The 16640-nt window shown below is 38.6% G+C and overlaps 1 protein-coding gene across 1 annotated transcript in view; it reads left to right on the top strand.

The window, feature by feature from the left end:
• The window catches only part of CCDC175 (coiled-coil domain containing 175), a 48766-nt gene that overhangs the window by 9561 nt on the left and 22565 nt on the right, over nucleotides 1-16640 (top strand). The window contains exons 5-10 of the mRNA XM_019725827.3: nucleotides 1334-1562; nucleotides 5017-5139; nucleotides 8033-8142; nucleotides 11536-11617; nucleotides 13541-13677; nucleotides 15854-15964. Coding sequence (XP_019581386.3) covers nucleotides 1334-1562; nucleotides 5017-5139; nucleotides 8033-8142; nucleotides 11536-11617; nucleotides 13541-13677; nucleotides 15854-15964 — 792 coding nt within the window. The remainder of the gene's footprint in view (nucleotides 1-1333; nucleotides 1563-5016; nucleotides 5140-8032; nucleotides 8143-11535; nucleotides 11618-13540; nucleotides 13678-15853; nucleotides 15965-16640) is intronic.

Here is a 16640-nt window from a genome sequence, read left to right as displayed (position 1 = left end):
TTCATCATCAATACATTTGAGAAATATTGCATACTTTCACTCCCATTGGGGATTCACAGTGCAGATTTGTACATGATGCATGCGAGCCACAGTCTCCAGAGACTGCTACATAAACTAGACAGCCAATTTCTAAACAAATAACCAGGAAGGTATACCGAGGCTGGAATACTTATGTCACTTGGCCAGCATCATCACACCCCTATGACCAGTGATTCTCCAACTTCATTGTGCATCAGAATTACCCGGAGTGCTTGTGAAAATACACAGTACCGGGGATACCCACCCCCTGAATTTCTGACTGTGTAGGTCTTAGAACTTGCATTTCTAACAAGTTCCCAGGTGATGCTCATGCTGCTGGTAGGTCTTGACCACACTTTGAGAATCCCTGATCTAGAGCAATCTGGATGGAAAGGCAAACTACAAACCTAAGGTGTGTTGCTTGATAAGCTAGCATCCTCAAGCTACAATCACTTCTTGCACCTCTTTTCCAAAGAAAGCTGTATAATGGAACTTACCAACAGCCTGTTTCCATTTTCCTGAACCTTTGACACAAGCCCCCTGAACTAAAGTCTTTAGCCCCGGGGACTAGAAAAAGAAAAAGGTCTTTACATTGCAGGAGCTTTTAAAAAAGGAAAACAAATTGTCCCTCCTCCGAATCTTTTTTGTTAGCCCCCAGGGAGATGTTTCTCGCAGTCTTAAGGTTTCCTGCAGTAGATGTGACCAATTGATGTGCGCTAGTGTCTCCTCCGGAACTCAGATTTGGCGGCTGCTCGGAGAAGATAAGAAAGTTCATATTAGGTTTTGAGCATCCTCTGAACAGTGAAGATGGACTCAGGCCTTTCCTCCCCTAACTCCTGTCCATCAAAGGAAGGCTAGCTTTCTCCTGGGCCCTCCCTGCTGGGAGATGGCATGAAAAGGTGGCTGGAGGGGTGGTGGGATGTTTGTCTTTATTTGGCTTACCTACATACCTCAGGGTGGTAAGAGAGAGGTGGCAATGCTACATGCCAAACCATTTGTCTGGCCGGATTTCATTTACCTGTTCAAAACTGTCTTTGAATCATTGTGTATTTTAAACCAAAATATCCCATAGTTACTACCTGATAGGTGGGGATGGGTGGGATGAAGCAGGACCATGTGGCATTTTTGCGGTGGTAAAGTTACAAAGTTGGCTCTGTCCTCATCTCAACCAAGTTTAGGCAATCACAAATACAACTCTAAAATCAGTATCCCTTATAATTTCCCTCTTTATGGTGGTTCATCTCACCAAACTTTAAATTCCTTTCCTAAAAGCGATACTTTTCAGGCCGTGAATGATTTTTTTTTCCCCTCTTAGTAAAAAGCAAGAGGAGCTGGCGAAGCAGCATGAAAAGCTTGTCCTGTCACTCAACCTCACAATGGAAAAAAAAGCCACTGCCACTGTTTACATCAATGAGACATACACCGAAATAAACTTGAAGACAGAAGAAATAAAATTGCAAAAAAAATGTATTCAAGATTTACAGGAGCAAATAGAAAAAGAAAGGACAGAATATTTGAAAAGAAAAAAAATGTTGAGTGAAGAAGTAAGTGGCATGATTTATTTTTTGTAATACAGAGTTGTACAGAAGCTTGGGTAGGAAATGGGAAATCATTTATTTGTCCTCAAGGCTACCCAGGGCTCCCATAGTTTCTTCTGTGAACACTGGGGATGGGGTTAGAGTAGAGACTCAAGGACCCTGGAGCCCAGTAGAGAAGACTTTTGATTATATAGCAGCATCTCAGTTCATGAGAAAGAATATGAGTGACAGGATTTGTAACAGTGGGGTGGCCCCTTGCTTGTATGGGGACAAGGAATTTGTCTCCACGTCACCTGAGTTGCCTTCGACAGTTCTGAGGCACTGTTTCTATGGATAGGACCAGGGAATTCAGCCCTGCCCCAGCTCGCTGCTCCTGCTGAGAGAATTGGAGAGGAACGGCCTGCAGAGCATCTGGGTAGAGCCAAGGGCCCTAAGAGAAAAGAGTATTGTAAGACCAGCAATTTTGCGAGGGGGCTGGGTTGCAGAACGACTGCCTCTTGCTGTCTGCTAGACCATTAATTAAAATTCCCCAACAGAATGGTTTGCCGTTGGTTCTTCCTTGTTCTGCTTTTGGTTGCTCCAGGAGAGGCAGCACTATTTCCACCCTAGGGGTTCCCAGCATCAGCCTTCTTTCTCCCTCTGTAGTGGGGACCTAGCTCGTGATGAGAATTGCTGTTGAGCTTCTGATGCTGCCCTCTCCATGATGGGAGTTGCCATAGCCGCAGGTTATAAATGCAGGAAATTGGACACGAGCTCACAATTCTGCCTTATTTTAAAAAAAATAGAAAGGGAAGAGCATTGATTGGATTACTTTTCTTGAATCTTCATTAAACCTTTAGAGGAATACAATCTGGCAGTGACCAACATTTGGTTTTTATGCTGACTGATTCCACGATAAGACTTGAGCTATTCAAAAATTCCAATCAGGCCTAAGCTTCTTTATCCTTCAAAGCACCTACATCTTTAGGAGTAGTTTTACAACTAAAACCATGGGTTGTTTTTCTTGAATATAGATAGCTCAGCCCTAGTCATCTTGGATCAGGCACCTTGTGAAGAAGCTGGCAAGGAGTCCCTTGGGCCTGTCTGTAGCCGCTAAGCCGAATTTGTAAACGCCCAGCTCCCCAGACCTTTGCAGGGCTTGAAGCCGGCTGTCAGCCTGGGCTGCGGTGCTGGAATCAACTGAAACCCAGGTTTCAAAAACAGCGAGGGACTCCCATCACTGGGCAAGACCTCACTGGGTTTTAGTGTTATCACAAGGAAATGGAAATTTCAGAACAAGAACTAAAAGGCGATTGATTCACTGTGTTCATGCGCTCGTGACAAGTCTGCGCTGTTCCCAGTCCTTTTCTGAACGACGATTCCATTTTCTCTGATCAGTGCAGACCCCAAACTGGAGCGGCTCACTCAAGTTACAGGGGCCGAAAGTGGGGTGTGTCTGTGTGGGCAGAGCCGAGGAGGGTCGGGGAGTGGGGAGCCCTGGCCTTGCCTTTACTTCCCCTGGTTACTGAGGACATGGGACCTGCGCGCTACCCTCCAGCGGGAAGGCTCCGCAGGGAGGGGATTCCGGCTGTCTCCTTCCCGCTGCAGCCCAGCACCTGGACGGGCCTGGGGCGCCTCGCGCGTGGTAGGTGCTCTGTATTACTTCATTGAGTGAATGAGTGAATTCTAACTTCTTTCCAAGTTCGACGGGAAGTGTTTTTCCCTTTCCTGTTCTTTAATACAGTGTTAAAATTTATAACATTTTCTAAAGAAAGGAAGCTCAGTGGGGCTTAACACAGGGAATTTGCAAACATGACAGGTTCTCCCTTAGGTGAACAGTCTATCTCAGGGTCCACAAACTTTTTCTGAAAGGGGCCAGATAGTAAATATTCTGGGCTTTGTGGGCCATACGGTCTCCGACACAGCTACCATTTTAGCATAGAAGTAGCCATAAACAATATCTGAGTGAATGAGAACAGCTGTACACAAATGGGTGGTGGCTGGATTTGGCCCACGGGTAGTCGTTTGTCCACTCCTGGCCTATCTCCCTGGAAAAGGACACCAGTTAGGATACTTTCAGATGCAGATAGCAGAAGCGCTGACTCAAACTGCTTAAAACAGTAAGGGCGTTTATTATCTCACACAGTAGGAATTCCTGATGTAGGGCAGCGTCCAGGACCAGTTAATTCAGCGACTTGTCCCTCCTCCATCCTTCATCTTAAGGCTGGTTTCCCTCCTGGTCACAAGGTGGCTGTCAGTGACAACTGGACTATATGCTTCCTTATTCAAGTAAAAAGAAGAAAACCTTTCCTAACCAAGGACCATAAGTGTCTTCTTACTGGCTCTGATCCGGCCAGGTTAACACAACACCCACTCCTGGAACAATAATGGATCCCAAGGGAATGCCATGTGCAGGTGGGCTAGACTAACTGAAGTGGATGTGAAATCAAGCACCCGTGTTCTCTAAAGGCACATGCCAGGCCGCGGTAACAGCCTGTGAATTCCCTTTACTTCCTATGAGAAAGGAAGAACTATTAAAGGTATCAGAGCGTCTTCAAACCCATAAGATCTCCCCTAACAGAAAACCAAGTGCTTTTTGCTAATATTTCTATAGTTGCAAGACCTTGGGAAAAGGCTTAGGCCAAAGAATTCTGAATACAACATTCCAATTTTCAACAAAATTTATGAATCACAAAGTTTCCTTCATCTGTGACCTGGTGCAGAGATAATTGATAATGATCCCATTCATTCGGAGTAGCCACTTTGGGTGACTTTGGCAGGTGGCTTTGGTGGAAAGCCACCCAAACATATGTTTTCATAACTCTTTAATGAAGAGTTGAAGATGCGTTCTCCAGCCTTACTGCTCTGTTAGTTACCTTTTCTTAATAATTCATTTTGCCAGACAAACCCATTGATATGTTTAATTTGATAAGTGGATGACGTACTTCACTGGGGTCTGACAAGTGATCAGAATATCTTTGGTCTTGGTAAAAAGAAGTCCAGGATTGTAAGCTGCCATATTGTTAGTGATTTTGTTTACTCTCTTTAGTCTGTTTTATTTCCCATTAAATCATGTGAAATTAGGTTTCCAGAAAATTCTCCATTCTTTCTTTTTTGACTCTCCTGATATGTGTAACACACTATAAATCTAATAACTATTGGTATGGAGTTCTACTCATAAATTGCTACAATGACTATTGCTTTTATAATTTGCCATTAATGATCATTGTTTTATTGTCCTTATAAATTTATTTTCAACATTTTGTAATTATAATTTGGTCCTGTGGTTCACTGTTTTTTTCTATGATGCTATAAAACAGGCAGAACCTGATTTATTTTTTATTTGTCGATATACTTAGATTGAATATGGTATACTTAGATTGAATATGAATTAGGTTGACAAAATAAAAAAAGAAAAGATTTTCTAAACTATGTTGTCCTCATACGCTTTTTTGTTGGTTTATTATGTCTGTCACTACAGATTAGTGAATATAAAAAACTCTGTGATTTTAAGAGACAGGACACTCACCAAAAGAAGAAAGAATTGGATAAATTAAATCGCAAAGCTGCAAAAATTGAAGAAACAGTTACTACCATCGCAGTGGTAAGAAAGAATAAACTATGTTTTTCAAGCCTGACCCAGGCTCCTCAATATACACTACCTTAAATATAACTGGTAGCAGGTGTTTTAAAAAAAGGAGTTGATTTTAATTATCCTCATGCCATTCTGGAAGAATATTTTTGGCATGTTAACATTTTCCAACTTATACCACTTGGTGTTATAGTGCAATTATGTTTTCTTCTTTAGGAATATGGTGGGAAGAAGGAAGTTTGGCATGCCTTAGGTACAAATTGCATTTGATGGGTCAAAATACTGTAAAATGATTTTTTAAAAATGCACGCAGAACCAACCAAATACATACAGATTATGTATAGCATTTCTATGATATTACCTTATTGTTCATGACAGAATGAATAACCATGGGCATATTCTTTTATTCTGAATGTGTGGTAATAAAAGAGAATTTGGGCTTTCCATTTAAATTGGGCACAAGAACATTAATATAGAAGAGGGACAATCTAATTGAATTTGAAAATACTTCAGAACTTTGCAATTGTTTCTTTAAAAAATTAATGACAGTGAGTGAAAGCCAGTACTGTGATAAATATTTTGTGAGAATTATCCTTATTTTAAAGATAAGAAAACCGAAGCTTATGGAGGTGACTATAATTGAAGAGGTTAATGTTAATACCACTTCTGTGTTAATTAAAACAGAAAGGCCCATTAATCTTCTATCACAATTAGTTGAAATAATGAGTCTTTATTTCTTTTATCTGTATAGTATTTCTTTTATATGTAATGAGAAATATATGTAAAACTATATGGGACAACAGTAATACTGAAACATCACACTTCTTATCAGAATGCTCAGTTAATTCCTTTGTACTTTTTCTGATGTCTTCAAAATAATTTTTAATTAACTTTAATGAGGTGACATTGGTTAGTAAAATTATATAGGTTTCAAGTCCACATTTCTAGAACACATAATCTATATATTGCGTTGTGTGTTCACCACCCAGAGTCAGTTCTCCTTCCATCACCATACATGTGATCCCCTTTTCCCTCCTCTACCACCCTCTCTCCCCACTTACCCTCTGGTAACCACTACCATTATACTTTCATAGGGTGGTTCTTTTAATAGGATGGTTCTGTAACTAGTTACGTTAGTTACATTATATTGTAACTAAAATGTAACTTTCATTTTAGTTACAATGTATCAGTTATGCTATTCAATTACAAAACATTAGTAAAATCAAAAATTTCCGCCAAATAGCCAAATATGTGCATTTAAAAAGATAATTATCTGTTTTTTAAATATCAACACAGTAAGGAAGCATGAGTCAGGCTAAGCCCAAAGGAAACTATAGGAGTTGTATAAAACAGATTTTATCTGCATGTCCAAGTTCATATCTCCGGTTTGGGCCTCATAAATCATAAGTTAAGTGCCCTACCCAGCCTAGCTTGGGAAAATGAAGTACGTGTTCCATAACTTGTACTCCAAAGATCTCCAAGGCCAAATCAGACAAGGCTTGAAGGTGTGCTTTTCCCCTTCCCCCAGTCTAGCCTGCCCACTCCCACCCACCTTACCAGTGGAGAATAGTGTTTGAAGCACAAACTGGAGTGTCACAGAGACCTGGGTTCAAATTTTGGCTGTACCAGCCTGAAATTTTCTCACCTATAAAGTGGGGTAATATTATTGCCTATTTCAAAGGGCTTTTGTGGTCATGTGGTCATCAAATGAGGTCATGCCTGTAAGTCTTTTAGCTGAGTACTTGGTGTTTGATAAAGTTTATTGTTGTTCTCGCCTGAGATTAGAAAGCAACATTTTGACTATGGATTGAGACAATAAGGAATTTCAGGTTAATCTTCATATGGTACCTTTGGTTTAGAAAACTCTGCAGCCAGGTTAAGCCAATGTCATGTTGGCATAAAAGAATAATGGTATGTGCTTCTCCAGGGCAGGCAGGACCGAGGGCTAGAAGTAACTGATGTCAGGCCTGATGGCCGTCGGCATTTAACCACTAATCCTGATGCTTGGTCAGAGGCCTTTAGACATTCTGCTAATTTTTGGTGGCACTTCTAGGATTTCAAACACCTATTACTCTGGAACTAGTTATGGCCCAGAAGTTCAGTCACATGGGTGCTTTAGAGAAAAATGGTTTCACTCACCTGTCTCAGCTGGCGCAGTGGAGAGCACCTCTATGCTCCCCACAGGTGTTTCTTTGACCCCCACATTGATGTGCAGTGTTAGATGACATTAAATAATCGTCCATGGCAACTCTCTGATCCATTTGATCCATTCTCCCTCACAAGCCAAAATGCAGCCCCAATACTCTGATAAGTTTGCCTGCCCTTTTCTTTATTCCAAAACTTCATTGTAAAAATATGTTTCACTGTGAATTTTCTTCATCCGTATCTCCTTTTTCAAAAATCATGCTAACATTTTCCCACAATATCCAATTATTTCATTTCCAAACTTCTGATTAAATATTAAGAAAGAAAACTTTTTCAGCATGGACATAGCTATCAATTAAAATAAAAGGCCCAATTTGTTTTGACTTCTTATAATACTCATTCTAGTATCACAGAATAATATTTTGAAGATAATTATGAAAATATAGATTTGCTTAGTTTTTTAAATGATAGTCAAAATGAATTCATGTCTTGAAAGTTGTTTTTATAGTGTTCACATGCTCTCTGTTATATTTGGTTGCTCTTCCTCCCAAATTTTGTTTTGTGTCTGATGATTTCAGAATTATATCTGTTCAAGTTTGTATTTTGAAGAAACAATTGTAATGATTGCTTTTATTTTAACTCAAGGTCACTCCCAGTGTGAAAGCTGAGTGGGTGATACATGAATATTTAGTGAGTTGAGGTGCTGTCATGAATCCTTTGGTGATGATTGCATGCCATCGTTTTTTTAAATTTTCAATAGGTTCTTAGTGATCACAATTTAGAGGTAGCACAACTACAAGAATCAATAAAACATTGGGAACAGCAGGTCGAAGAATTGAAGATGGCCTGTAGTATCCTGGAGGATAAAATGTAAGTGTGATAACTTTATTTTTACTGAAGCATGTCTAGATGTTGTGTTCCTTTCATTAAAAAGGATTTTTACTAGATGAAAATTTAATCTTTTAGTTTACTAAAATGTATGTGACTGTCAGCCTTATAGAAGCATTGCTTCATTTTGAAATTAACCAGTTTTTCAAATGATCAAGAGAAAATATTGGGGATGATGCAGTCAGCTTAGAAAAAGAAAGGACTCTTTGGAATGTATTATCCTCACTTCAGTTCCCGACCTCCTGCAGACGAATATGCCCCTGCCACAAGACCCCAAACTCCCCTACGCATGCTGTTAATGCCGTTCTTAGTCAGGGGTACTTGCAAAACTTATAGAGAAAATATAGGGAAGCTTTAGGGCAAAATCTTTTACCTGTGGGGCTGGAACCAGTAACAAGGAAATCTTCCGGTCCATAATGAGGCCCAGTCTCTGTTACTTTTTGCATAAGTGTTTCAGTCTCTTCTTGGTGAGCCCATGGCTAAGCATGGCCATTCCAAACCCTCTAAGTTGACCTGTTACATGTCCATGTATCTGTAGAGATTTACCAACAGACATTCTCCCAGGAGAATTCTCAGATTTCCCATCAGAAGCTGCTGGGCTCAGCTCTGGATAGGAAGGTGGGGTCTTGTAATACGTGTGTGGCTTCTGGGCCTACACCCACGCACGGTTCCCTAACAGTTTAAAAGACAAATTGTGAACTGATCAGATTCTGCAAAAGACCAGTAACTTCACATGTGGCATCTTGTTTTAATATGTATGGCTCCTTTCTACATAAATAGGTTTGAATGTATTGTGATTAAAATTATGTTTTCTGAAATAGCAATCACACAGTCCCATCGTCATCAGTCCATAACATAGGCAATAATCTGTGCACTTAGTACCAGATGTAAAATAGGAAAACTCAGGCCTTACTACAGTTAGAACTCAGAGTAAAAAATCTTTTCCTTTACAAGCAATTCAATAGTTTTAGTGCATACATGTTTTAAAGAAAAACTAGGCAAAATATCATAGTGGAAGATATAGATTAGCTCTTAAATTAGTTGTAGGAGTTAAGATTTAAAACCTTGCTACACCGATGACGTTTTATTTATAAACAGTCTTCTTGTTAGCTAACTTGTTTTAAATATATGTTAAAGAAGAAGATGGGGATTCATATATTTCCCATTTTTAGTGGTTCATCTTTTTTTCCCCCCAAATCCCAGCTTTTCAAAGGTTTTTATTCATGTGGAATCTCACTGAGAAGTGCTTTTGATTAATTTAGTGATTGAGGCAATAGATTGTCCTCCTTTTTATTGATAAAACTTTACTTTTTCCTCTTTATGTACTTGTCAAATCAAAAAAAAGTTCTCTGTGTTCTTTTTATTTTCTTACTTAGTTCATTTTCTCTCTCGATGGAGGTGGGGAGAGGAAGCCTAGTTCTTGCTTGGTGGATTTGAAGAATCAAACAGTGTTGTTTTTTAAGATTCTTTATGAGTAAATTATACAAGAAATTAAAATAATTTGCACAACTCATCTTCCTACTAATCTATAAGCCTTCATTTTCACCCAACGAAATCTTTAACATACAAGCTTATTACCTATTTTGAGGTCAAAATATTGAGGAAAAACAAAAACCACTCACCCGTGAGTTAAAATTCTGTATGTAGACCTCAAATGCTCCACAGGAGGTATTGATAGTTTCGTCCTTGCTCTTTATTATTATTGATACCCAGCATCATATGCTTACAGAATACAGGTGAATCAGTGCCTACCTTTCTAAATTGCTATGATCTCTCTTTGCCATTCAGCTTTCAACACACGGGAGGTGGGGGATTGGAAGCTAAATGTTGTATATAAATGACACCAATTGGTGACCCAGGGTATATGATGCCTTTACAGTGCAAGAGGCTATGAAAATTATAGACGCTTTTTTTAAAGGGATGAAAAGGTTTCAAAATTGTCAAGGTTACCAAGTGATGTCCATCCTGCCAAACTTTAGTGATCGAGTCTGTTCCTTAAAGTTCTTGAATTCTTAACAGAATTTGACGTAGATAATCACTTCCACCTTCTTGAAATACTTTCTTCACTTGGCTTCCCAAACATCACGTTCTCTTATTACACTCACTACACTGCTCCTTCTCAGGACTCTTTACTTGTTCCAATTCTTCTTTCTAACTCGAAAATGTTGGAGTTCTCAGTTCTTCACTATTCTCTATTCAGACTCTCCATATACGATTTCATCCAGTTTCATGGCTTTACACTCCTTCTGTATCCCAGTGACTCCCAAATTTATATTTCCAGCCCTGACCTCTAAATGCACATATTCTACAGCTTATTTGACCTCTCCATTTGGAGAATGTCTATGAGATATTTCAAATATAATGTCTCCTAAAAAGAATTCTTAATTTCCTGCCTCCTTGAAACAACTCTTCCTTCAATCTTCCTTATCACCATTTACCTAGTTAATAGAGCCAAGAACATAGAAGTCATCCACCATTCCTGTTTTCATCACTACCTAACCCTAAACCAGCTCAAACTCCAGCCAAATCCAAAGGCATGTCCCATTGTCTTCCTCAAAATATATCTTGAATCCAGCGTCTTTCTGACCACTGCCATTATTATCTCTTCTGGATCACTGCCGTAGACTTCTACATGGTTTGTCTTCCTGTACTGTTGTCTTTCTCCACTATGTAGCAAGAGTTATCTTTACAAGATGTGAATCAGTTCATGTCCCTCCTCTGCTTTAAAAATCCTTCCCCGGTTCCCATCAGAATAAAATCCAAGCTTCTACTTTGTCCTCAAGACCTTATATAATCTAGTCTTTGTCCACCTCACCAGCCTTCTCATGTTCCTCTCTGTAAAATATGCCATGCCTTTTACTGCCTCAGGATATTTTCACCTGCTGTTCCTTCTACATGAAAAGCTCTTCCTTCAGATCTTCACATATCTGGGTCCTTCCCATCGTTCAGTCTTTCACAAGTCATTCCAAGACGTCTCCCTTAACCACCTGTCTAAAGTAGCATCCTCGCTCTCAGGATTTCTCTGTCCTTTACCCTGCTTTGTGTTCTTTGCAGCACTTAACACAATCTGAAATATACTACTTATTTATTTTTTTGATAACTTGCTTATATTCTGACTACTCCACTAAAGTGTGGTTTTTATGAGAGTAGGGACTTGGCCTGTACTATATAGTACCGATAACACCTGCAAAGTACAGGTGTTCAATAATTGCTACTTAAATGATTGAATAAAATAATGAAGCATTAATTCATCAATTCAAAAGAGTGAAATCTTTTGTCTGTTTCAATGAGTATATAAATATGTTATGTAGGGATATGTGGCTTTGCTGGAAAACATGTTTTAATATGAATCTGTTTGGCTTCCTTTGTTCATAGACAGTTTTTTAAGAAGAACAAGGAAAAGCTGGATGGTATATCTGATACTAAAAAAGATGAATTATTGCAGAAGATAAAGGAGGTAGGAAGACAGAAATGATGACTTTTAGATTATAATTAGATTTTTTTGTTAGTATTTTAAATATATGTGAGAAATGTGAAATTTTCCAAAAATAGATTTTTCATTAACTAATAATAATCATGATCATTCACAGTAATTGATTTAAAGATTTATTCCCTCCCAAAGTTCTTTAAATATATAAAAGAGCAAAGGTTGTCCTTGTGAAGATGAATCATTTTTTTGGTAAGTTTTCATATGGGTATAGATATTTTATATTAGGAATATCCATGACTAACGGACATTTTTCATGTGAATTAGTTAGAAAGATTAGGACCTTCTTGCTGTTGTGTGGTACTTGTGTAGCAAACCATATTGTACTTGATAATGTTAGTGAAATACAGAGGGTGCCAAAAAATGTATATACATTTTTAAGTAAGGAAAAAACTGTATTAAAATTGTAATACTCAGTATATACCAATAACAAAAGATGAATACAAGTCACTTTTGACCTTGTTATTACAAGAGGTGCTCAAAGTGGTTACCATCAGCATAGTTTTAATACAGTTTTTTCCTTTTTTAAAAATATACATTTTTTTGGTACCCTCTGTATTTGAGTCAGATTTAGCTCCCAGAAGAATTCTCTAGATATTTAAAAACGTAGGTTAAAAGAAATATGACATTTTAAGTAAATAATCAATGTAAACTAAGATTTATCCACAAGATATTCATTGAAGCATTTATTATGATGGTTGAACAATTAGGGGGAAATGTAATTAAAGTTTAGTAGAAGGGCCTTGATTAAACAAGTAATATATTTCGTAATATATTATTGAGTAACAAATATAAAACAGTATATGTAATATGACCCCATTTACACACACATACACACATGCACACACATGCACACCAGATGTAACTGAAATTCGTCTTCCCCCTTGCATTGAAGGTGACATGTCCTTGGTATCTCCCCTCCCCCCGTATATACATATTTAATTACAGCAGTCCAGGACTTGTAGTGTCAGTTGCCCTCTGCCTACATTCTCTTTCTCTGTTTTTTCCCAAATCAACCAGGGTATAAAAGTCCTTTCTTTCACCAGTTTCCAAAAGAAATTTAATTACAGTAAGCATTTCATGATCTGTTGCAAACTGTGTTGGAAACTTGAGTGGTCATGGGGAGGAGTCCCACTGCAGAGTGTGAAGCCACCTTGTCCACCTCCACTGTGTCTCTTGCAGTCCCTCATTCACCCTTTTGCTCTAGAATACACAGCCCTCCCCCCACCCCCCGCCATATTCAAATTCTTGTCCCTCTGCTACAAAGCACAGCTCTGTCCTCCCCCTGAAGCCTGCACCCAGGCCCTGAGGCAGGGACATCACAGGCGGTTCTCTCCCAGAAGTATGATTTGTACCCGTTAAATTCATTCCACGTTTGGTTGTGAGCTCTCAGCATTAGGAATGGCTTCCCTCTGGGCTCGACCTACACTGATTCTTTTAGTTGAGAGGATACTGAACCACAGGATCTGGACAGAGTTGGCTGGTTGCTTGGTTGGTTGGTGTTTAAAATTGTCTTTTATCCTCTGGGCACAGAATTTTTCGCTTTATTTTCTATTATGGGCACTGTTAGGCAGCCTTCGGGTGATAGCTCCACAGTTTCCAGCCCTCATGACCGTCTGAATAGTCCAAGACCCCGGACCTGGCATGAATTATTACTCTGTGGTTTTACATCAGTGTTTACTATCTTTCTACACTTTCGTCCTGATTTATAGAAGAGACCCCAAAGTGTATAATTGCATATTTGATATAGAATTAAATTACTCATCATTTATGCCATAGTCATTGTGCCCTAAACAATATGCTCGGTCCTCTAGATAGCTGCCCACCTGACCCTGAATACTCAAAGGAACTGTGAAACTAGTCCCCTATTTCAATTCCTTTTCTTTTTTCTAGATGGTTGAAAAACTACGCAAAGGTCATTTAGAGAACAAAGATCTACAGGAGAAATTGCAGACTTTTATCAGACAATATAAGATTGTCTTACAAGAGGAAAATAAAATTTATCTGCAGAAAATGAAAATGCATGATGAGTATGTTCCTCTTCACCATCCGTACAGGAATCAACCTGCCTTAATTATGGGATGCTTTCCTTGCTGTCAAAGCAGTGACTCTCCACTTAAGCTTATCCTAGTTTTAAAATCTATTGGCAATGACAAAATATTCTTTATCCGATAATAAACACACTCCTAATCTGCCTCTGTAATAATGAGTAATGCTTTCCTCATATGGATCAGATCAAATCCATAAACACCAAGTGCATTATTTTTACTTCTAAATCAGATTTTTGAGAGGGTAATCACACTGTAACCCTGTAATATGATCTAGAGAAACTATGAGATCTACTGTCATCAGAAACTGACTGCACCTGTATTCCCTATAGCAGAGAAGGGTTTGGTCATTGACACAATGCTGTAACCGAAAGACTGGGAAATTATTCCAGGAACCCCTATCTTTCACTACTCACTGGACTCATTCAAGCTCTACTGCTTATCAATTGCATCTCCCAAATATTTCTCAAATATGTCCTATCCTCCTCTCCAACTTCCTTCTTTTGACCCCTTTCAGCCACTTGGGTTTTGCTTGCCCCTTAAAAGTTCTTTGCACTTTATGCTTTACCAGCTCTATTTCATCTACCTCCCTTCCACCAGAATGATCCTTCTGAAACATCCTCTGATGTCATTCCTTTTCATCAGTCACCGCACTCTCCTCAACTGGGTGCAAATCCCTTTGTCCTACTGAACAATGAACAGATCTGGACAGTTTCTCTAAGAGCCATATCCCCAAGATCTTGTACATTGCTTAGCAAGTTGTGGGCATTCACCAGTGTTTTCTTAACAAATATTACAGAATAGTGTCTTGCAAGTATACATTATGTAAGTAATAATCCATTGCTACACTTCAAGTTAATCACCTGGAAGTGTAACTGCAGTGCCCGGGACCTCTATGTGAAGCTGAGTTTATGGTCGTGCCCTTAAGCTGCAGAGAGTTATTGCAATCATTTTACCTCATCCAATTGAATAGTCTATTGAGAACAATTCTGTTAATATTCTTCACAAACTTTTCTCAGATCAATACTAAGTTACTTATCATTTTGAAACATTGAATGTACTGATGACAAATAATTGTGACACTAAAATATTTACTACCTTTATGGGTTTTTGTCTTCTTCAGCTTGGGCTGCCATAACAAAATACCATAAACTGGGTGGTTTAAACAATAGGAATTTATTTCTCACCCTCCTGGAGGCTGGATCTCCAAGAATAGCGTGCCATCATGATCAGGTTCTGGCAAGAGCTCTCTTCCTGGTTTGCAGATGGCCACCTTCTCACTGTGTTCTCACTTGGTAGGGAGAGAGAGAGCAAGCACTCTGGTGTCCCTTCCTATGAGGACAATAATCTCTTCATGATGGCCCCTCGTGCCTCATCTAAACCTAATCCCCTCCCAAAGATACCATCTTCAAACACCTGGTGGTTAGGGCTTCAGCATACAAAATTGTGGAGGACACAGTCCATAGCAGTTTTGAAGAAGACCAGACACTTAGATAAAGTACTTTCTGTTACAGACACATTCCTATTAATGTCTGGAAAAGTAAACAAAACTGTAAACTGGTCCCATTAATCTTTCTGCAAGTTAGAGACAAAAAATAACCACTGTTTATAAAATGCCTCATAGATGCCACCCACTGGCTTGAGCACTTTACATTTCATTTAATCCTTACACCTGGTGGATAGATATTGTAATTCTCATATTGTGAATGGGGAAACAGGCTCCTTCACAGGTAAAGTTTCTTTTCAAGGTCACACTCCTGGGAAGAGGTAGAGCCAGTATTCAAAATTGGTCTGACTGACTCCTTTACCTTTCACAAAAGAACACAACAAAATTCATAAATGTATTAGGAGAGACATACCCACCCAGAGGGATGAAGTGCTATAGAGCTGTTCTTGTTGTTTTACGGTTAACATTGTATTAATAGTTAATGTTCTTTTCCTGGCTTGGGAATTTTCATAAATTTCGATTTAGCCACCACAAGCAAAAAGACTTTGTTTCTGTTTTTACTAATTCATTGGATAAATAGTTCATGAACTGAACTTTCCAAACTATTTTTTTAATTTTTATTTGTGATGGCATATTTTCTCATGCTGAGGAGTTACGAATGATTATTTCAACCTTTAACATATGATAACTCTGTTTTTCTCTTCATGGTAGAAATCAGAAACAACTGACATTAATTGCTCAGAAAGAAAACTTCTTATCACAAAGAAAAGTAGACATCAAACATATGGAAGAAGGATTTGTCACACTTGATGAACTCCGTCGGTATGTTTGCCTTTGAAATTTTTAATCTTCTCTGCATTTATTTCTTTTTAATAGTAACAATAAATTTATGTCAGGTTCTAATATACTATAGAAAAGGAGGTTCATATTTGCCTCTCTTTGTTTTACAGTCCAGAAAAGTCATTATCATTGAATCTTTCATTGAAAGGGTAAACAGGTTCTGAGTTCCGTATAAGTTGTTAGGTACAGGCAATGGACCAGTTAGGGATCTAGTGACAAGGATATGCCTGAACATTATTACAACACCCCCACCCCCACCCCATCATGTTCATTTCTGCCATTCTAAATCACTTTAATTTTTATTTTAGTTTTTCTGATTAAAAAAAGTAATGCCTATACCTGATTTTAAAATTCAAATATAGAAGGGTGTAACTTAGAGAATAGAAGTTACCCTAATTTCTCCATCTTTGCACAGTAATAATCACTGTTAACAGTTTGCTATATTATACATGCTTTCTAATATATATACACGTGTGTGTGTGTGTGTGTGTGTGTGTGTGTGTGAGAGAGAGAGAGAGAGAGAGAGAGAGAGAGAGATCCAAAACTTGGATCGTACTCTTCTGGAACTGGCTTTTCCACTTAAAATTATATCTGGGTAACTGGCACAATGTTATATGTAAGTCATATCTCAATAAAGCTGGAAAAAATTATGCCTGGG

This window comes from Rhinolophus sinicus, chromosome 3 (genome assembly GCF_057876585.1).
Source record: "Rhinolophus sinicus isolate RSI-liver-muscle chromosome 3, RSI-T2T, whole genome shotgun sequence".
Classification (NCBI taxonomy): Eukaryota; Metazoa; Chordata; class Mammalia; order Chiroptera; family Rhinolophidae; genus Rhinolophus; species Rhinolophus sinicus.
This window is presented reverse-complemented; position numbering and strand designations above follow the sequence as displayed.